We start from the raw sequence: 23369 nt of genomic DNA, 5'->3' as shown, positions 1-23369 counted from the left end.
TAATGGGTCTGATACCCGCTAAAGGAAATTCGCTGGAATTGATCTTCCATAATAAGTCGACACGCGGGTGGTCAGCCGGCATTTGCTTCTGTAGTAAACTACGATATTCTAATTATTGAATCCTAGTCACAAATAGACCCTGGGAGACCCGGTCCTCCCCAGGTAGGTATAGGCTGATGAGTATGACATTATATGTAAAATAATACCTGATACTGAGTAATACCTATTGCATAAAGTTATTAAATTAAAGCCCCAATCATTGATTTTTCATTTAATAAAATTGGTCAAAGAGATTCTTTGATTGGGAAAATGGACAAATGAATTTCATATTTGTTTAATCCCTCTGTATTCATATACATATGTACGTGCTTTAATACACTATGATGCACATTTAATATCCGTATATGGAGCTGTGTATTTCCCCGGTTCAGACCAACACACTTTTTGGATTTGGCAACTCTGCGAATTTCAATATTAAATCCATTTTGCCACAGAGTATCTGAGACAGAGTAGCACCACTAGCTTCTGCGCGCGTCCTATACCTGGAAGTTTCAAATATGTTGTAGCGTAAATGTTGTCTTAGGGTTTCACCTGATTATATTACAGATCTTTGAACTTTATTCGTCAACAAAAAAATATTAGATTACGTAGACCTACCATGTCTTGCTTTTAATAGGGGTGTGGGGGTTGTTTTCTTACTTAGAAGTTTCATTCAAATTTATTCAGGAGTTCCGGAGATTAGCGTGTACAAACAAACATAAAGTCTTTTTTTTAATTCATGCTCGGTATTTCTTCATAGTAATATTCTTTTTATTCAATATACTCAATGTGCACACATTATTTTTTACCCGTTTTATTATTTGTATTGATTTAATGTAAGTACAAATACTTTTTTCACTGTTTTATTTTACAGAGTTTTATATAGCGTACTACAAAGTAATTTGTCTCATCTTTGCTGAATTAATCTGCCATTAAGTACAGTTAATAATTCTGTTATATCACAACATATTAAGTCCGGAGTATTTCCTCGGTCTATATGTATGCGCTAATCTCGGAAAGTTGTGCACGGATTTCGTTCCTGTTAGAAAGAAGGTTTTTTAAGGAAGGTTAATTAAAATCCATAACAACTATACGTGCGGGCGGGTCGCTTATTATTATTATTACATAATATTATAAATTATAATTATAGATTGTTTGCCAGTCGTCACAATATTTTGCGGAATTGTTAAGTAATCTTTTTATCCTCTAGCTTTTTATTTTTCTACTACAGACAAGCCTTCTTTGAATTTTCGTAGTTATAAAAACAATATTTATTGTAGCGCGTTTTCTATAAGATATTTAAAGCCTTATTTTAACAATAAGACAGAGGTTTTTCTATGAGCTTCATTTTATAATTCCGTGCTTTAAATTAATGCAGATAACAAGCGCTCCTTAGACTGCGCCGCGCGGACGTCGAAATAAAGAGTTGCTCTGATAAAAAATTTCAAAAGAAATAATTAGTTATAACTTTAAAATATTATTTATCTCTTATACAGTTTAATAACAGAATTAAGTAGGTGCAATTATATAATACATTTAAATTCTACATTTAGGTTTTCTTCCTGCGATTTGTCATCTTAGCAAGCTAGAGAGCATACATACATACATAAAATCACACCTCTTTCCCGAAAGGAATGGGCAGAGACTACCTCTTTCCACTTGCTACGATCTCTGCATATTTCCTTCGCTTCATCCACATTCATAACTCTCTTCTTGCAAGCTCGGCGGTTTCGGGTACTTTTGACCTGACCCTTTACCAGGACGTCCTTAATTTGATCAAGATACGTTCGTCTAGGTCTTCCCACTCCGACCTTTCCCTCCACACTCTCCTTGTATATCTGCTTAGTCAACCTGTTTTCATTCATCCTCTCCACATGACCGAACCATCTCAACATACCCTTTTCTATTCCTGTAACAAGTTAGAGAATGATGACAGTAACAACACAGTACAACGTGTCATCGGACGTCTTTTATAGAAATCAGAAAAAGTAAAAAATATATTTAAATTATATTATAATAAATTTAAAAATTATATCATTATTTACTTAGTATAGAAATAAAAATAATTGGTCTATGTTTCTTTACGGCACTAACAAAAAGGTAACTGTGTGGCGTTTATTAAAAATCAAAAATTGTCTACTGAAACACGATTACAAGATCCACAAGAATCTTGCCGGTAAAAATAGGTAATTTAACTGATGGTGGAAACCACATCAAAGTCCGTTTTGTGGTTTTGGTGCTAGCTGATAAATAAACAGGTGGAAAGCGTAAATTTATATAGAGAAAATCGGATATGCTGGGATATATAAGTTACCTACCTCATATTATATTAACAAGTATATTTTATGTACTGTTTATGAGTATATTAAGTAAACGCGATTCCCTTTTCTTATTATTTTTCTTGTTCTAAGTTCAAAGAATTTAACATAAGAAATTAGGACATATTCGTTACATATAGAGCAAGAGCCCGTGAACGCCAGACATACCTTATTTTGTAAAAGCTGAAAGTTTCTGTAAATATGCCTCTAGTACAGGTAGGAACGATCCCCACCTATGGTACTCAGGCAGTGGTTGCTTTGGCAGGTAGCAGGTAATAAAGGTATACTTTTTTCAACCTGAAATTCGTTAATTTGTAAAGCTCAATTTTTTGATATTTTATCCGTAATAATACACAAACTCGCGTTACTCATTGCCAGACACCTACTATGGTTGCAACCCCTTGCCAGACACCCCTAAACTATAATATTTTGTAACTCTACTTACGTCATTTTGTAAAATCTGAATTTAATACATATTTTTTGGGGAATTATTCAAACAAAGTTTCTGAAGTAGCCAGACAGTTTTGAAGGTTCTATTATCCTGCCAGACGCATTGGAGTGAGCAAAAGATGCAAGAGTGCGGAGTATATGTAGTAACTGGAGCGAGTGGGACAGTTTACTATGCGTATATAACCGTCCGTTGAACAATACAAAATAAACTAGGGATGGCGATCTAAGATCGATTATTTGGAGCGAAAAAATCGATCTTTTTAATCGATCGTATACATTGAATCGATCTCGTGAATCGATCTCAGACATTCTAAAATCGAGATACGATTTTTTCTGTTTTGGTTTAAACCATACAATTAATTGAAGGCCCGTATTACAAGAGTGCTGCCGGTTGATTACTCAAAACCTCGCAAGATGGCTGTATGTGTAGTCTCCTTCGCCTCACTTCTCATCAATAAACTTGTTACGTTTATAAATTATAATCATATTCTTTAACCTATATGCGCCACCACCGTAATCTGCTGTGGCGCACATGTGGGCCGACCGTCCGAGACAACTTATAACTCGATTTTAAGCTTAACATACATATCGTTATGGTTTAAAATTGTTTAATTTACATCCCAAACATACTTAGCAACCACAGACAACAGAAATTAATCTATTACTTTAAATAAAGGAATATGGGATTTCCACAAGTTGCTTGTCAAAAAGCAACTTTCTATGTATAATGCACTTGCACAGGAAACTTAGGGTTTAAATGACGAACTTAAACATTATTTATCGCAGGCAGTCGTGGACCTGAAATATGATCCTAAACATTACTGGCAAGAGCTAAAAAACCATCAATAGCCATGACGTATATGACTATTGTGGCATCATCCGTTCCTTGTGAGCGCCTGTTTTCAGTTGCTGGAAACATAGCAAATGATGAGCGGAACCGCTTGGATCCCGGTAGACTTGACAGATTGTTGTTTTTAAAAAGGTAAGGTATTAATCATTGGGAACTTGAAGTCAAATTATCTTATTGTTTTTGATTAAAAAAGATTTGAAAATAAATGTTTTGTTTTCTACCTGATCTGATACATTGATGATAATAGTAATAAAAATAATTGTTAAAAGAATTTGATAAAAAGATCGTTAATTCGAACATTTGTCTTGTTTTTTCTGAATTTGATTTATACTTACAGTGAAAAAAACATTTTGGAAAAATATCGAATTTTTGAGGATTGATTCATCAGGTCACATCCCTAAAATAAACGACAGCTGATGCGCAATGAAACGTCGCAAGAAACCGAACACTCTGTCTCACTCGCTCCAGTTACTACATATACTCCGCACTCTTGCATCTTTTGCTCACTCCAATGCGTCTGGCAGGATAATAGAACCTTCAAAACTGTCTGGCTACTTCAGAAACTTTGTTTGAATAATTTCCCAAAAAATATGTATTAAATTCAGATTTTACAAAATGACGTAAGTAGAGTTACAAAATATTATAGTTTAGGGGTGTCTGGCAAGGGGTTGCAACCATAGTAGGTGTCTGGCAATGAGTAACGCGAGTTTGTGTATTATTACGGATAAAATATCAAAAAATTGAGCTTTACAAATTAACGAATTTCAGGTTGAAAAAAGTATACCTTTATTACCTGCTACCTGCCAAAGCAACCACTGCCTGAGTACCATAGGTGGGGATCGTTCCTACCTGTACTAGAGGCATATTTACAGAAACTTTCAGCTTTTACAAAATAAGGTATGTCTGGCGTTCACGGGCTCTTGGGCTAATATATTGGCATGACCAATTATAATTGATAGATTTGCGTTGTATAACTATATATTTATAAACCCCAACTAATATTTAGTGTAAACAGATTATATTAAAGGATAAGTATTACTTTAATATATATAGCTACGAGTAGCAAGAAATGCCGGTTTTATAAATTAGAAAATTTTCAGGTATTATTTTTACTTATTTTTAGATAAATAAACAAAGGCTGTTGGATTCTGAGTAAACATTATTTAGGTAAATCCCTCTTATTGAAGCAAGAACTTTTATTTTTCTCTTTAAAAGGTTTGTTGATTTTATCCTGAGATTTTATCAAATAAATACGACATTAACAAGAAAAAATAATTAGCTGGAACAAAAGACTAATGAAGTATTCTTGGATCTATTTGTAAGTCTGTATAACTGTAAACATAATTTCAGTTTAGCTGTCCTTTATTTAACCGTGTTTGCTCGTGAGATGTCGTTTTCCTCACTCGGATTTTCTTACTCAGCAAATGTAAAATGAATGCATTTCTAGCTTTATAGCCTAAGAAAATAAATACAATATGAAATGTAATTCGGCGATGTAAAACAAATCGGGCAGCCATCAATTTGCCCAGAGATTGACGTGAAAATAACTGGGAAATTTGTACCAAAAAGCAGTGTGGAAATTCAGTATTTCGGCCTAAGGGCCTATGTTGCCGCAGTACGACCTGTACGACTGCTTTAACAAATCTTTCAATTGCAATTTTTAACGTTCAGTTGTCGAGTCAACTGTTAAAAAATTCCCAGTGTTAGTTTCAAAAATCTAAATTACACGAAACGATTTGCTTTTGCCTTGATGCTATGCAAAAAGTGTCGTAGATGATCAAGTCCCGCTGAGTGCCAAGTGATGGGTAAAGTAAAATAGAAACGTTTATATCAAAATTAAACAACGGGCGGGATGAGTTACATCGCTTCGCCCGAGGGAGATCAACGAGGAACAATCACGGTAGTTTTATGAAGTGAGAAAGTTACTAGTTAGTACAATTATACGTATTTATTCTGGGGAGATTAACATTTTAACGGTGGAAAATATAAGGCTACCCTTTTTAGGGTACCCTAGTCAAATTACAAAACGGAACCTTAATATTAGGTCTTGTCTGTCTGTCTGTCTGTCGGTCTGTCTGTCTGTCCGTCCGTCCGTATGTCAATTTCATTTGCGGTATAGTTGTTGTTGTGTTGAGTGAGGCTTGAAATTTGGAAGGTATATTAAATGAGTGATACTACTAGAAGATTGTTTAATATGGGATCTTAACGGTAAATACAGGGGGTCAGCTTTTTTATTGATATAGTCACACAGATTTGTTTTTACGGCTACGAAGTTGCGGGTAACAGCTAGTGCGTAATGTACATAGAGATATCAATGGTCAAGTCATGGGCGTATATTTTGATCTTATACTTAGTAGATTTACTTATATTCTTTCCATTCCTTGGGTTTATTCGTAGTGTCTGTTTTATTGGCATTTTGTAAATAATAAGTGCCGCATGGTTCCCGGCACCAATACATAAAGAATAGGAACACTCCATCTCTTACCTATGGAGGTCGTAAAAGGCGACTAAGGGAGCCTTATAAACTTGGGTTTCTGTTTATTGTGTTCTATTTGAATCTCAATTCAATTAAACCAAACAGCTGAACGTGGCCTATCAGTCTTTTCAAGACTGTGTACTCCGCAAGTATATATGTATAGACGTAATTGTATGTATGTATGTTGCATTTATATACAGCTAGGGCTTATATTACAGAACAATGGATATGTAATATATGTAAGAAAATTAATTTTTATTTTTAAAGTTTTGTGTAGAACTAGAACTAAGTACTCCTTTTAACCAGATGGACATAGATTTATTTATTTTAATCAATCAACGCAGTTATTTAGATACTCATTTCGAAGTCTTGCTATTTAACATTCGCATTTGTTGCATTACAATTTCAGTAACTATCAAATAAGAAAAAAATTTAAATTTCTTTTGAGTACAGTACACAAAAAATTACAATTCCTTCGTCTCATGCAGCGTAACGAAATGCAAGCGATGTAACAATTTGCGACGCGTTTATTGCGTCCTCTCACCTTTATCTAGACGCTCGTCTTTTACACATATTGCGCTTTCGGCATCATTTACAATACTTATGTTGGCGGAATGTAATATAAGTCATATTTTATACAGAAAGTGTTGGAAATACTATGAAGCGATTCACGCAAAACGGGTCCATTTGTCTACGGGAACTAGACTCTTTTTGAGTGCAACGCTTAGGTTCTGCATAAAATACTACATGATACAAATCGCGAGTTACTTATTCATAGAAATCACGTATTGAGTAAAACGTTCCATTGCTTTTCTTTATCGTATCTTCAAAGATTGCTTTCCTTGGAAAATGTTTGTGAATTTTACAGTAATATTCTGTTTTACCCGATTCGATATTATCATAACAAAATAACTAAACATACTTATAATCAAGTCTTTATCCTTTACGGGGTAGACAGAGCCAACACTCTCACAAAGACAGAAAGGCCATTGACATTTATTTAGGTTGTAAGCTTATCGTCTTAATGAAGAAACCCAAGTTTATTCCCTTCGACATCCATGAGAAAAAGATGGATTTGTCATATTCTAAATGACATTTTATATAATTTACCATCAGTTATGATCGGTTTATATTAAATTAACTTGGCGCTGCTACCGTCACTGCTTTTAAATACTTGGTAAAGTTTGTAAGAAAATTTCGCCAGAATTAATTTTGAAGTCAAAGTAATGAGCGTCCAAGAACTCCGTGCCGGTTTGCATTCATTCATTTGATTTTAATTAGGAGTAAAACCTAGAATGGTCGTAAAATATCTGATGTACAAACTTAAAATGTAATTTTGGCTTTGAAAGAAAGAGAGAGAGATCCTTCTGATAATCCTGAATTCAGGACGGATTGCAGCTGTGTGTTGCAGAACAGCGCCCCGCCGGGGTTTGTTCTGTTCTGTTCCGTCGCCTCGATTGCATAAACCGGCTTGCCGTCGCCGCGGCCTGTTGCTTGCGCTCGACCGGTCCGCCGATCACTGGGCCAAGTTCACAGTTTATTCGTCGACGCCGCTCCGCTCGGAGCCCACGTATTACCGCGCGCGCTGATATCCATGCGACGATGGCTAACTACGAACACTTAGTGCTATTTTAAATTTCTAATGAACGTTTGCGATTTAGTGACACAATTCCGTTTTGGATAATGTTGCAGCTGCTTCAATTCAACTTTTGAGGTGCGTTGTTTGCGTTTTCTTATTTAACTTGCGCACTTTTCTTCCGAGTAAATTTATTCAAACAAAGTTTTATTACTTAGTAAAAGTACATAAACTTTATCTATTTTTTTTGTGTAGCGTCTTCGCCTCTTGTTTATTATTTTTACTTTGTTCTGAAACTTCAGCTATATTATCAGCGTTATGCAGCATATCAGTATGAAAGATAAGAACATGTTTTACGTGACAAGCTTATAGCTCGTGTGAGGCCATATTTAGATAACAATTTAATTAGCTTTACGTAATTCTTTGCTTGCTGTATATTATTATATTGCTTTAAAGAGAGATTTTTATGCATGATTTCAAATTAAAAAAAAAGACCCGTTTCGTGCCAATATTTATTTTGCTTCGCTTTTACGTGGATTTTGCAACATACCTACTTAAGGTTTAACTTATTGGACAGAAATCTAAATACCTACCTATTTTTATGATTCTCTCCAAAACTTGTAAATGTTTACCTCCTTTTAAAATAATGTGCAAAAATCAATGGCGCTGATTCCAGGAATAAAATAGTGCATGAAAGCTTGAAAGTGTATTTTTTTCACTTCGTTGTGGATACAAAATCGTATAAACCCCGCGACCTACCTCAAAGTGAATTGGCGAGAGCGTTCCGACGGATATATTTTAGAATGAAATATATGAGGTAATACTATCTCACCGTCCTTAAAATTCCTGTAGCGGTTTTCAAAACATCCTTTAAATGCTTCTCTGTGTTTTTTTTTTCGTAACTTAAAATGTAACGTAAAATTTACACTGAAAATCAAAACTGTACAACGTTATCGACGAACTATCAAACGCACAAAACGGCGTCAAAAACCGGCTTTGTTGCTCAACATCGCCGCTTCAAAATCCTGTGTTTTAAAAAAAGAAAATTTGACTGACGTTTCCAAATAAACCTGAATTCAGATTTGTGTAGTATGAAGAACGTTTTGCCCAACGGATTAAAATTATCTTACTACATTAATGTATTAATGAAAATGTTTTGAGGATATTGGCACAAAGACAGACAATAATTCAACATTTTTTTGCTCCGTTTTTTTTCTGGAAATTCCCAAGAGAGCTTTGTGGAGCTGTCCCACAAATTATTTGAGTTTATCCGTTAGAAACAAAATTTTTTGTTGAATGCAAGCGCGGGCGAATGCTAGTAATATTAAAATATGAAAAGAGTCTCTACTTAAAGATAATCTAAAGAACTAGTTAACGGTCATTTTCAACTTCACCAAGCTGAGGATCGAACTACCCAAGAACGTAACAACTGGGTCACTGAGTGCAATGAAAAGAATCATACTGATTTTCATTGAAAATATAAAAATATGTTGGATTAATTTGAGAATATTGGTAGTAACTGGAATAACTATATTTATAGAGAAAATACGACTTATATGACAGTATATATTTAATTGGTTGCAAATCAATTAATAAAATCATTTTGAAAAGAATGTTGTATTATAGTTGGATATTTTTAGGGTTCTGTACCTAAAAAGTTAAAAACGGGTAAATTATATACTATAACTAAGCTTCTGTTGTTTGTTTGTCTTGATAGCTAGAAAACTTAAATTTTAAATAAATAAGTATTTCCATTGTCGCCATAACAACAAAATCTAAAATAAAATAATATTGAGGAGTCTCCATACCTACATTAAACGTGTTTTTTCGTATTTTTTGCTCAATTATAATTGTTAACAGGTAGACGATTTAAATTTTTACAAAACATTTACTTTTCTAAATAAATAATTAAATAACAATAAAGTAATTATTAAAGGTCCCACTTACAAATAACGTAATTTTAAAGTAGAAACGTGAATATATAAAATAAATACTTTAGTAACAAACGTGTTGATGGTACGGAGCGGCTCCGTACCATCGACTCCAACCAAGTGTCGAACTCGTGCACGAGAGGCTCGGAGCCTCTCGTGCACGAGTGTGTCGAACACTCGTGCACGAACTTACTTGCCGGTTCTTTCTTATTTAAGTTTGAATAGTAAAGATCAAATAAATGAGATAAATAGACAATAATTGAACTGCGTAGGTACTCCATATCCGAATGAAACCACAATTATCCAGTAGGTGTAGGTAGGTGTTGAGTTTAAGCAGAAAAGTAGCTTAGGTTAACGAGCGAACGTAGCAAGTGTGCCCTGGCGGCAAGCGATAAAGCATCAGAAGTAATTCATTCATATAATCACGTCTATATCCCTCGCGAGGTAGACAGAGCCAGAAGTTTTAGAAAAGTAGGTAAGGTCAAAACTGTAAACTCAGTCCGCAGCAGCGTGTGAGCGCGGCGAGCACACCGCGGTGGCAAGTAATGCATTACGAATAGTTGTTACCAGAAAAATAGGATGAGGTTGGAATTTTGACCCCAGCCACACAAAAATCGTTGTTGCTCAAAAACTAGATAAAAACATAGACGGGTAGGCAGAGCCAATAGTGACAAGATTTGATCGCTAAGTTAAACTGGATGGATGGCTTTATAATAGTATTGAAGTATAAACGAATAAAACATTATTTTTTTTGTCTATAGGTGTCAGTCGAATATCCTCTCTGCTTTTCACCAATCCCTGGACCAGTATATTTGACGCGCGCTCGGGCGAGACAAGCAAGGAGGATGCCGCGTCATTACAGAAGAAGAAGAGCCAATGCTAACCAGCCACAACCGCCTAACAATGGCAACAATTTACCAAGACGTAACAACGATAATTCTGAGCAGCCTCCGTCTACAAGTCGAAATCGTCCCAACGCCAGGAACCCAGTGTTCAGGGTAGACTTCCAGCGCCAATTACCCCTCGGAGCTGAAAGGCGCGCTGGTTCACCAGTCTTTAATGCTGGAGGGCATCAGCAAGAAGGAAACATGCGAGCTCTTGCAAACCGCCTGATGTTCCATGCACGCGAAAATATGACCATTGACGAGCGCGCGTTGCAATGCCTTAATTGCGGATTGCTGCCACTCACACCCGTCACAGGGATTTGCGGACACACTAGATGTTTAGAGTAAGTTATCTTCGTTCATTTTGTTGTACAATATATTACAGTTATATGAACTTCGAAAATAACTCTTATCGTTTTTTTGACAGGTGCATTCAACGTCACGAAATTTGTCCTTGTGGTCAGGCGCACAGCCCGTGGCAACTCAGCGTTAACATCCTCGCCCAAGGGCTTATCCAAAAAATTCTTTCAACTGAGTCGAATTTCAGGTAATTTTAATTTCCGTATAATATTGATATAAAAAAAAATCTGATAAATTGGAATGATCAAATGAAATCATTGCTCCATAGAGACAGACATTATATTAAGTACTTATTATATATATATATATTTTATTATGTTTTATACTTACTATATTTTACTTTGTTTTATTTATGCAGGCATTGGATGGCTACTTCGCAAGAAGGCCGCGGCCACCTGCCGCGGAGACAGGACCCACCTGTACCAATGCACGTCGCAGGTCAGTGCATTGTTTTTATTTATAAATATATATTATTATTTTTTACTTTTGTTTGTGCATTAGCGATTTCCTTATTGCTGGACAAATTTTAGTCTGTGTTTTTCTTTTGTTTTTTTTTTTTATTTCTATACTGGTATTTGAATACTAATAGATGTTGTTTCATTTACAATTATTTTACTCCTCACAAATCACACAACCAATTCGTTTAAGATAAAACACTATATGACTATTATATTATAGTTAGTTACTCAGGAGGGTTTTATAAATCTCTAATTGCTAAAAGCGAATTTATTGTAATTTAATAGCTTTTTAACTACATCGTCCCACGGCCGGTCAGTCTTCAACTCTTTAATATTATGGCAAAAAGTAAATAATACTTTTTTCATTTCTCTGGATTTATATTTGAGACTTTTCCATGAAGTCTTTGTTTGTTATTTTTTTCCCCTTTTTACAAGGATTAATTTCTGAAAATATCCGTTTTTAAAATAATTCCATATAACAATAATATATTTATTATTTTACAACCAAGTTTTTAAAAGAAGGTTCTCTATTTATCCACTTTGAAAATAATATATAATAATATATATCCCTTGCGGGGTAGACGGAGCCGTCTTAACTCTTGAAAGACTCGTTAACAGTCTTGAAAGGCTGAAAGACCACGTTCAACTACATGACTTAATGGTTAAATTGAGAACCTTTAGAAGTTGGATGTGGAATTTTATTAGAATACATATTTTATAGAATCTGAGAATAAATTAGTTTTTTTAAATGTGGTTTAAATACCGATAGATTGATGAAGGCTTGGTGCCTAGGGTATGATGGCTTTGATTACCAAGGTGCAATACTGTATAGAGAGAAGCCATATCCTCATTGGTTCTGTGTGCTGTTTCTACAGCAATAGATACCTTGTGTAAAGTAAACATAGAGAGATCGATTTTCGAAGGCAAATTAGTTTGGTCCGGTGGCTCATGTTCGCTACACTAGTTTGACGTAGTCAAAGGCGTAAAGTCAACAAATACATTGATATATTTCATGTTGTCAGCAACTAAAATAAAGTTTAAAATTTTAATTATCCGTTCAATGTATGTAAATTCCAGTGCATTGATGTGGTTTGAAATGAACAACCCATTTCGTTTAAATTGAATCGGAAGAATGCACTTCAAATGTTTAATGTGTAGGTTGTGGGTGACTATGTTAGTGGGTTTATGGCGCATGATTTGTGGGTTATTCTTAGGGTATAATGGACTCTTTTTTTATAATTACATTAAAGAAAAAGTATGTGTTTTCAATTATTAAATTAAGTAATTTAGCAACTTCCATTAACTAGTACGTTATCAATAGTTTAAAAATATACTCACCTCAAAATGCTCCTTGGTTAATGAATTTCTGATAGCAATGTGACCGATAAATTGGTTGTTATCAGACAACGACCCAGCGCGTCACGAGAAGGTATGATATTTCTTTGTTTTCAAGCTAATCACGATAACGTTTTAGTGTGAAAATTACGTAATTTGCTCTGTTAAACCGTGAAAGATTACCTTTCATTGGTTTTCGTCGACATGTTTGTTTAGTTAATCCCAAAACGCACGACGCGACGCTTTTGGAACAGAGGTGTACAACATACTATACCTACCTACCTACATAATTTTATCTTATTTAAAGTTTTCTGTGCTTTATAGTAATAATATTTTTGTCATTTCAAACAAATACTAAAACAATATTTAGAAATGCAGACAACTTATTGAACTGATATCATATCTGTATATTTATTGCTATAAAATTATAAATAATTCATGTATAGGTTAAAGTGTTGCAAGCACAAGGAATACCCAGACGCTTTCTTCCGTCCCCAGCTGTAAAGCCGCGGAGGTCGGGCTCTTTCCAGCTTTTAATCCACCACTTTCCACTGACTTCGCTAGCCTTAGTTTTAAGATAAAACTAGTCCGGTCATAAATATTGGTAAATATCTAAAAATATATTTAATTCAAAACAAAACTTCTTTAAAATTGTAGAAAAAAGTATGTCTTTCGATATACCAGGGACGTAAATATGCATAGCTATAATAGCTACCATTACACATACCCCGAAAATAACTTGGAAAATAATTGTCAAGTTCAACAGTAACATTATAAGATAAGAACTGGTAAGATAAAAATAATTATGTTGCCGTAATAATAGTAGCCGGGACCTCGTGGGCGTCTGTGACTATAATCGTGAACTGAGTTATTATGTAAATCGGCTATTTGTTTGTTACATTGCGATTATGTAAGCTTATTGTCGGCGTTCGCGTTGCAATGCCTTGCAATGGAGAACGCAGGTCGCAGGTTACGTTATTCTGTATATAGGTCGTCGTCGCGCTGATACACCATTACCTAGTAATCGAATCAGGCCCTGCAAAATGTTTTAGCCCTGATATACTCGTTATTTAATACGGTTATGTGCACTAACCCGCGCTGCTGCGAAACGAGTTTAAACGCGACACCGTTGCTAGGCTAAAGACCTATTGGATTATCCATGCGACACGAAAACAGACTATGATGGCACTCAGCACAACTTTTTCACCCTGCCGTTGATAAACTCGTAATTGTATTTCCGCTTTACTAGTCTCATAAATATTTTTATCGTGTTGCACTTAGTAATAAAGTTATCTTAACTTGGTTGTCGCTTCGTGGGCTTGATTCGATGCTATAATTAATTTCTCATTGAGCGCCGTCGGTAGACTTGTTAAGGTTAATTTAGAAATTATAAATAATCAAAGCCGTGGATTGGATATAACTAAAAAATTAAACATTGAAGAATAGTATTTGGCATTATTGGTGGGTAAAATTCACTTAAAGCAAATTGGCAATATATTGAGAATTTGATTTAATTGCCTGGCTTTCAGCTCATTGCAATTTATATGTAAGTTTAATTCATTAGTGACAAAAGGGGGTTAATAAGGTTCCCTGTGTTTCTGTGATGTTTCACCATTCGTTAAGCCTCTTAAAGAAAGTCTTTCACTAAATGTACTGATGCAGCGAAGTTTTCTGCGTTTACTTGCATAAACTTTAGAGTGCGAATATTTTATAACATATAGCGCTCATTCAGAATACTAAGCTGCAGAGCGTTTTCAAGTAGTACGTAAATATTTTAATTCCTTTTAGCCGCGTCTTTTGCAAAACCACGTCGATTTATAAGTTTTATGGTTATTACATATATACAATTATACTATGCTTAGTACTATAATAATTATGTTTTATTACATAATAAAACAAACATTTATACGAAGTGGTAAGAAATATTTCTATGTACATATGCAACTATTGGATGGATATAATTTAAGTTTAGCAAAAAGAAAGCTATGAAGACAAAGGAGTTTGCTTAAAGAAGGAATTTAAAATATTTCCACGGGAGTGACGCCGGGAAAAAGCTAATATAAAAGGGCACGCTTGATTTTTTCCGGAAAAAACACTGCTCGAACTGAGAAGAAATTCTGAAAGAAATTGCCAAGCAATACTGTAAATAGACTACTTTTAAAGCCCGGTAATTTGTTCCAGCGTGTATAAACTATTTCCTGAGCATCCCAACTTGAACTGGCGCTAGAAAGATGCAATTCTGCTGGGAAATTTAATATTTTTCTATTGGTGCTTCCGAGTTCGTCTGCCTAGAATTTTTATATTACCTATCTAACACAGGAAATTGCGTGTCTTGCAGACAAACTGTCATTTTCAACTTCACCCCTTTTCAAGAGATTTATTTTCACAAACTTACCGAACCGTGTAAGTTCTGGAGAAGTTATTGCATTTTTGGTCTTTGTCAAATTTAAGTATAGAAAACGTGCTTACGTGAACGAGTATCGTATCTGTTAGTTTCCAATAGTATTGAATATACATGCGTTTTCATAAACATCGTTCCGCTATCGAACTTTGATCTACCTGCACGGAAATTTAACAAAAGCCTGTAATATTTCCTCAAAGTCATTCAATTTATCATCACAGAACTGAACCTAAAATAGCTTAAAAAATCAACCCCTAAAAAGGTGGAAAAAGGTTGTATGAAACAAAATGGTTTCCCCGATTAACTTGAAATGTGGCACAAGTGTTTTTTTTTACTTTTTATTTCTGTCAACGTAAATACACACAATTAAAAATTTTGCCAGCAAATTTAAACACTCCTCAACCAGTATGATATGCAGCACGTGCATAGGTTATGAGTTCGAGTCCTGAGACAGTTATATTATTTTTGGGGTTTTCGTTATTTAAGTTTGTTTCTTTGTCCATAGTAATAATTGTATAAAAAGAAAATATTTATATTTTTGTAACAAATAACATCAAAAACTAGTTGACTAATTTGCACATATATAGAATTGACCTTCGGGAGTAACCTAGCCTACTTTTTTTCTGGAGATTCCCACGAGAGCGAAGCCCCGCGCAAAAGCTAGTGATTACATAAGGATAAAGATTATACTCGGGATGTTTATGACACATATGTATAAAGACCGGTCAAATGCAAGTTTCACCCTGTGGTGCGGGTTCCGTACTAACTTAGTAAGTAATAACTAAGTTCTAACTAACTTCCATCCACAGATATTCACCCAATGCATCTCCCACATCATCGTAGGTGTTTCCTCGAATATTATATAATATAAGTAAAACGCTTTACAAACTTTAAAATCCAATTATTTCTGAGATACCGATAAAGAAATACTCGTATTTGTCTTGAATATCTTTAAAAATACTAATAAGAAACAGGTAAGTCATAATTCATTGGAGTTTACACTTTTCCTTATATTTATAATTCTCAATGTCCCCATAAATTCCAAATGAGCTTCTGGATGTCATGTATGTAAATTGTTAAATTTCTAATGATCTAAGAAAATTCTACATTATTGAAGAGTTTTTACCAAAAGAGCAAAAATATCCTGCATGTGAATAAACTTCTGTGTGTAGAATAGATAAAGGTTTGCACGAAGAACTAATTTCTCAAGTTAAGGTACAAGGTTCCACCATTTTAAAGTTTAAAACACACTTTTTTATATTTTTAAGCCATTGCTCACAGGGACTCAGCTTGTGTTTAACGGTCCTGATGACCCCATTTCTACACTGACCTAATAACCAATCCCTTTTCAAACCAAGGCTTTCTCTCTAAGTTTTAATTCGTATAGAAACACAAACTGTAGCTCAGCGACGGGCGATTAAGTAACTGTAGTTGCTAAAACCAGTGATTTGGTAACTTCGCTCGCTTCGTCGGCCGAACACCTCCAAAGCCGAGTTTAGCAATCTAGAGAGAATCGGGCCATTATGGTCTATATGTATATCTTCATCCGACACAATACTATGGGACAACTTCATCAGTTCATGTGGAGTCGGCCAGACGACAACTTGTACCTTTAAAATTTCTAGAGTGCAGTAGTCACATATGGTGTTCTAGTTTTTAAATCGACTATTAGGAAATTAATCTTCTAACTGCTTTTTACGGTCGTCGGACGATAGTGTGGGTGATGGTATTTCATTTTATCGCCATCCGAGAACATCTTTTGTCTATTGCCGACTTGACTTAACAGCTTAAGTGCATAGCTCAGTGGCTATGTCGCTGACTTTCGTCCTGCAGATCTCCCTATTCCTGATATGATCACGTAGAAAACCACTAAGCACAGCTCTCTCCATAGTTAAACCTCACTAAATGAATTTTAAATCCAGAATAGAATAGTGATTAAAGTTTATTTACACTTTGTTATACAAAGTGAGGTGCAACAAGTGTTAAAAGCTTTACCGAAATGCGGCAAACGTTTTGTTTTGTCCATTTTCAAGTTCTCGTTCACTAACACAACTAGTTAGTTTTGATGATAACTTTTTACCACCGATGGAACAATTTGATTCGACATGTCTGTTTGCGTAAATTTGTCTGTCTGATAACTTTTAACCACCAATCGAACTATTTGATTTTGTATGTCTGTCTGTGTAAATGTTGTCTGTGCATAGCAGATTTTAAACGAGCCAACGGACCAACTATAGTCGTAATTTATAAAAAATATTTTTGATGTCCAGTGGGCCACACAGGAGAGTTTACCATCATATCGAATTTGATTTATACTGTACAGTACATCGCCTTTCTCTACCGTTTTCATAGACATTATAATTGATTAACGAATCCCTTTGCGAAATATCCATACTAATATTGTAAAGAGAAAATAATTGTACTTATATACTTTTGTTTCTCAAATGTTGAATTGTTAATCAATAAACCCAAAAACTACTGGCCAATTTTGACAAAATCAACCAGTAGTTTATAGTTCAAAAGCAACACATGCAGGCTACTTTTTTCTGAAAACTTCCACTGGTACGTAAAAAAGTTTATTGTAACGGAATTTTGAAAATGGTTGACAGTAGCAAGTAATATAATAAATTTAAAAGGAAACTGATGTGACTATGCTTTAAAAGTTTGCGAGTTGGAAATAAGACGACCAACTTATAAAATATACTTGAGTTTTTTTTACAAATAGTTACCACACAAAATATCTTGGTTGCGACCTAAAAAATAAAGTTGTTTTACTGTGATGGGCTTCTAGTCTTCTACGGAAGCCTACATTGCGCTCCGCGATACCCACTCTGCCAGGTTTACTTATTATTTCTGTATATTTTTTGCAACTTTGCAATCCTACATTTTGCTAAAGTGTTTCGCTTTAACAATAATTTACATTGTATGCGAACGAACCACAATATTTTAATATCCATTTCAGTGCTCGCGTTTCGACAGGCTTCATTATCGAATGCAATTAAAAAGCTCGGCGTTTCAGATTATTTCTGTACATTCTTCGTCTATATTTTCAATATTTATTTGTACTTCTGTTAATTTGCATTACACTTTTCATTAAGAGTGCATTCCCTGTTGATTAAATAATTAGCCTTTGCTCTAGCATTCACGATTTGAATTTTTACATTTAAAAGAAGAAGATTACTGGATAATAAAAATGCTTTGATAAATATTTCGCTCGATCTTTGACTTTTACACATGCACAGACAAACAAAAATAAATAATAACGGAATAAATCAATGTGTTTTATGAAATAATAAAAAAAGAACATTTTTTTTATAGTATTGGTTTGCGAAGCGATTTTTTTAAATTATTATTTCATTTGATGAAATGTGTAAAAAAAAATTAAAAATCTTTTTTTATTTAAAAGTCACGTTTTCAGTGCCTATCTTGTTATTTTTCTTCTACTTACTAAATTTTAATACTTCTCAGATTTTGTCATTAGTCTTTATAAAGTTATGTTATCGTATCGTCGATCTGATCATGAAAGGCTTAGGTAGGTCGTTGTCAACTGTGCCGATAACGAACTTGAAACGTAAATACTCAAAGAGGACGAGCGCAGGTCTTGAAAGGCAGGCGGGCTGCACTACCTTGTACGATACGTACCTATATCTCGTTTCAAAGCAATATCTGGCCACAATTTGCAGAGAGATAATTTGACAAACTAAAGAGTTCTCTTATATTTTTAGTCTGCAAGTTTTTATGATATAAAAGAGGTTCGTTTACTTACTTTAGAAAAATCTTTAAAGATCAGCCTTGTCGTAGGGCGATGATTTACAAGGTTGATTTTAGTATAATTTCGTTATTATGAGTTTTAAGAAAGTATTTTTTACTTAAAAATACATCATGCCTATTTTCAAATAGTACGCAGAGACTGCATCATTTCACTAGCCACGCTCCCTATTTATTACTTCCTATTATTTATTATTATTATATGGTCACGTCTATAAAACTTGCGGGGTAGACAGAGCCAACAGTCTTGAAAAGACTGATGGCCACGTTCAGCTATTTAGCTTAATGATAGATGATTTATTTTTCATGCCAAATATTTAAAATTTAATAAAGTATTCATTATCGTCATAATACGTTGGTACATAAATGTATTCTCACAGAACCGCTAGTCTCTTATCGCTGAATACACTTACGTAATAGTAAACTCTGACTCAATTCTAGGTTATATAACAGCATTATGTAGCGGAACGTACAAATGTCACAGACGTATTGAGCTTCTTTGTTTAACGGGTTGGCTTTGAAACCTACGAGAGTATCACACACCATTGCAAAAAACTGGTCCTCTAGTGCATTCCGAATCGCCTCACAGTTTTATGTTTAAACTAGCTTGTGGTACTTCAATATATACTGATCAAGTGGGTCACGCCAAATGTATGCTTTGGTAGAATTATAATAAAACAATGTTATATTGTGAGCTGTAACTACTTTAGCTACCCAAAAATATTGTACTTGTGATTGTGTTATTTTACTTTGGCGCGAGTAAAATGTGCATTCATTTCAAATTATTGCAGCTAGACAGACATGGCGGAACTAAGATTCCTTGCAATATAATGTGCTCCTGAGCTGCCTTTGAATGGCGATTTCGTCTGCACTGCGATTTGCATTTTCAAATGTTTAAACGATGTCGTTTAAATGACATTGGGTAAATCGATTTTAAAATTTAACTTACATTGTGAAATTCTGAAATACATGCCAATCAGATAGTTATAAATAAATTATTTATTTCAGGTCTATGAGATTTTTAACTAATAGGTAAATAATTTAAAACATATAACTGAGCGATTGTGTAAACGGCAATGTGCTCACCGGCAATGTGCTCACCGGCCTAATCAAATCTGGTTATCTTATCTAGATCACGTAGGACAGATAGGGACATTCGTTTCTTCAACACAAATGCATCTTCCTTATCAATGGTTTGTGGTCTTACCACTAAACATATACTGGTACTAGATGCCACTATCTAAATCTCATCTTTACCTCACAAAGCTATCCAGCTGATTATGGCCTTTCAGTCTTTTTAGAGACTGTCGACTCTGTCTACCTTGAAGGGAAACGTCATAATTGTATGTTTATAACGATGGATTTGGGTCCTCCTCGAATAAAGTATTACCGAGTCAAAGATCACTATGAGCGAGCAGTCTTAATTCTGTAGCTGTTTTGCGTGTTGTGCGCGAGCGCCTTCTTGTTATGGCATCGCAGTCATTACTACAGGGTCATTGTTATATAATCCTCATGTGAAGTAAAAAGAAAACCTAGGCTCAAGGTCGGGGCTTCGTTAACTGCACTTGTATTGTGAACGGTCAATTTACAAATTGAGTTCTTAGTCTATTAAAATGTGTAGGTAACACTATTATGTTACGTTGATCTAGTTATATAATACTTTAGAACGAAACCATAGAGTGATCGTGATCATATATTCCTTTACGAGTTGGTATATAATAAAACAAGGTTGGATTTGGATCACATTTGAAATGTTATCCATTTAGGCGCGTTATGTAGGAACTGCTAATTATTTCTTAGTAACATGATCGTTCGCTTGTATTTTGAAGAACAGGCGATCACTTAATATCGTTGTTTTTGTTACTTACGACAAACATAATGTTTACCTTTGATTCTGAAAATCGTTTCGGACTACCGTCAGTTTAATGCGTGAATAAATTAATATCATAGTAATAGCGTCGGTGGTCGCATCGGTAAGGTACCCGGTTAAAATACGTGATGCGCAAAAAGGGAACAGGTTCAAATCCCACTTCAGCCATGTACCAATGACTAATTTCGAATTGATGTAAGTACATAAGATTGAATACTAACTGATGCTATTACGGAGACGGAAAACATAGTGAGGAAACCTGCATATTTTGATCTGTAACGATGATCGATAAAATACTGGTCGGGTTCTCCTGTAAAGGTTGTGGAGGTCAGATGGGAATCGTTTCGTGTAAAAGCGTGATATCATCCATTCCAGAATCCATGGTCAAAGGCAATCTCTGGGCTCCTCTCCAAAGTGGTGAGAACGAAACCGGGACTAAAGCCAGGAGAAAGAAGAGATGCACGAAAAATGAAATTATCCTGAACGAGACCTTATCTATTATTGATAAATCTGTAAAAAACTATTTTGTTTATGTTTATTATGTATAGTAAAAGGGAATATACTTTTTGCGTATTTGTCTGCCTGTATATACAAGGTTCACGCAAATACTGCCCATTGGATTACGATGAATCACTGGGTTCTTTTAATCTCATAAATAGTACCAACTGTTCACGCGGGATTTACGATAAACGACGACAATGTGAACAATCGAAATCGCAGGGAAAAGCTATATACTTAACTATAATAAATATCGTTGATTTGCCATGTGCATTCTTTGTACAGTGTAAGGAGCATTAAAAGAAATTTTCACGGGAACGGGATATCGGGTCATTGTACGTACGAAAAGACCTTTTTTACCATCTACCAACTACTACAATTAAACTAATGTACATAACTCACAAAGAAGTCATTCGTACTTACATGGCCGCCGTAGTATTTAAATCTCTCTCTCTATATATATATATATATATATATATATATATATATAGATCTGTGGATAGAGTACACAAAATTAATTACGAGTTTTCATAAAGTGGATGAGTGGTGTAGATTACAGTATAAGATTTACATAAAGTCTAAAAACAAACTATAATTATTTACAATAAATTAAATTGTATGAATACAATATATTGCACAAATCTACGTGTTTATTGCATATATTTTGCATCTCTCTCTTATCTTTGTGCATTCCCAGTTGCACCATAGCGCTTTGGGGCCTGGGGTCCGCTTTTCTACATTTATTTTTTCAGCAACTAACATTGTATATATTTTTCATACAACTGACTAACATAAAATGTTCTTGAAAACATATACAATCGATACAAAAACATTTTTGTGAATATCGATTTTGAGCGAATTTCCATGTGTCATTTTGTTCTAGGACGTGTCTTGCTTGCTGAAATGGATATCAACATGGTGCCAGAAGGCGGACCCAGACAAGATCATAATTCTGCTTCCTTAAAGCGCGACGAAGTGTCCTCTATACCAAATGAAGGTCAGATACCAAAGAACAAAGATGAGGAAAAGCAAACTGATAAAGCATCCGACGATACTGATTATGTTAACAATGCCTCAAATGCTTCGGCAGCTGCCAAATCGGAAGAACCTGTCAAAGAGAATCCAGTTGGTAATGATGACATGAGAGAAGATGGTGCCTGGGGTCCATTGGATTTCTCTGCCCCTCCTAGTATTGAGACCATCAGTCCGTTCCGTAGGATCCCGGTCACACCTGCGGTAAGAGATTTCTTTTTATTAAAGTCCTTAAAATTTTAATTGATCATTAAGACAGTATGATGAAACGATAAATACGACGTAGGTGCGAAAAAGACAGACCATAAAACGTATGCATTTGACGTCTGTATATTTTTGTTTGATTGCATATAATATATATTTGCGACATGTAACAATTCTCTAAGGCGGTCTAAAATCGGTCTTTTAAAGTTAGGAAATATTATATTAGACCTATTAAAAATTCTGTGGTTAGTGAGACAATACTCAGATTCGTCATTTGAATTAATAAATTACATAATATTCTGAGAGCTAAATGAGGAAGTGGGTTGGGTGGTGGGTCTTTATTATATATATAAATTATATTCTGATTCATATAAATAGCCAACAATAAAATTACTGATGCGCGTAAAAAATGACAAATAAAACTGAAGTTATTGTTCTATTTTAAATTGTGTCCAACTAATCGGGCCGATGGGTGAGCGCACATGTTTTGTATGTAATTCTAATAAATAAATTACCACTTCCTGTATGCTTTCATATTTATATTTGATAACGTTTGCATTAATTCTTGTTCTCTGAAAATATTTTTTTTTACCAATATGTTAAATGAATTAAAATACTCAACAACGGAAACGTTACAGACAAAAACAAACAATAGCCATCGTTTCTTTAAATAAAATATACATGTGGAAATGATTTTTATTGAATATTTGATGTGTGATGTTGAAATCATGTTTACTTTGCCAACTGCAAGCAGGTAAATTTAATCAATTAGTACTTATTGACTAAAGTAATGTGTGAAATGTATTGTAAAAAAATTAATGAACCGTCCGCTTCGTTCTGTATATAACATGTCAAAGTTAATAAATGAAACGGTCGAAATCGGGCGCGGTTGAATAAACGGAAATATCAAATAATCGAA

General features: G+C 34.6%; 1 protein-coding gene across 2 annotated transcripts in view; it reads left to right on the top strand.

Annotated features, from left to right (window-relative positions):
• Positions 1–23369, top strand: part of LOC106134047 (LON peptidase N-terminal domain and RING finger protein 3) — a 41600-nt gene that overhangs the window by 10538 nt on the left and 7693 nt on the right. Inside the window, exons 1-5 of one of the 2 annotated variants that reach the window (XM_060953517.1) lie at positions 7593–7847; positions 10402–10868; positions 10952–11071; positions 11243–11322; positions 22098–22450. In XM_060953517.1, coding sequence (XP_060809500.1) covers positions 10486–10868; positions 10952–11071; positions 11243–11322; positions 22098–22450 — 936 coding nt within the window. In that variant the 5' untranslated portion in view covers positions 7593–7847; positions 10402–10485. Of the gene's footprint in view, positions 1–7592; positions 7848–10401; positions 10869–10951; positions 11072–11242; positions 11323–22097; positions 22451–23369 lie in introns of those variants that run through there. The other variant, XM_013333999.2, reaches the window with a different exon arrangement.

The sequence above is a fragment of the Amyelois transitella genome, chromosome Z (genome assembly GCF_032362555.1).
Source record: "Amyelois transitella isolate CPQ chromosome Z, ilAmyTran1.1, whole genome shotgun sequence".
Classification (NCBI taxonomy): Eukaryota; Metazoa; Arthropoda; class Insecta; order Lepidoptera; family Pyralidae; genus Amyelois; species Amyelois transitella.
Note: the sequence above shows the minus strand (reverse complement) of the source record. Positions and strands in the feature narration are given on the sequence as shown.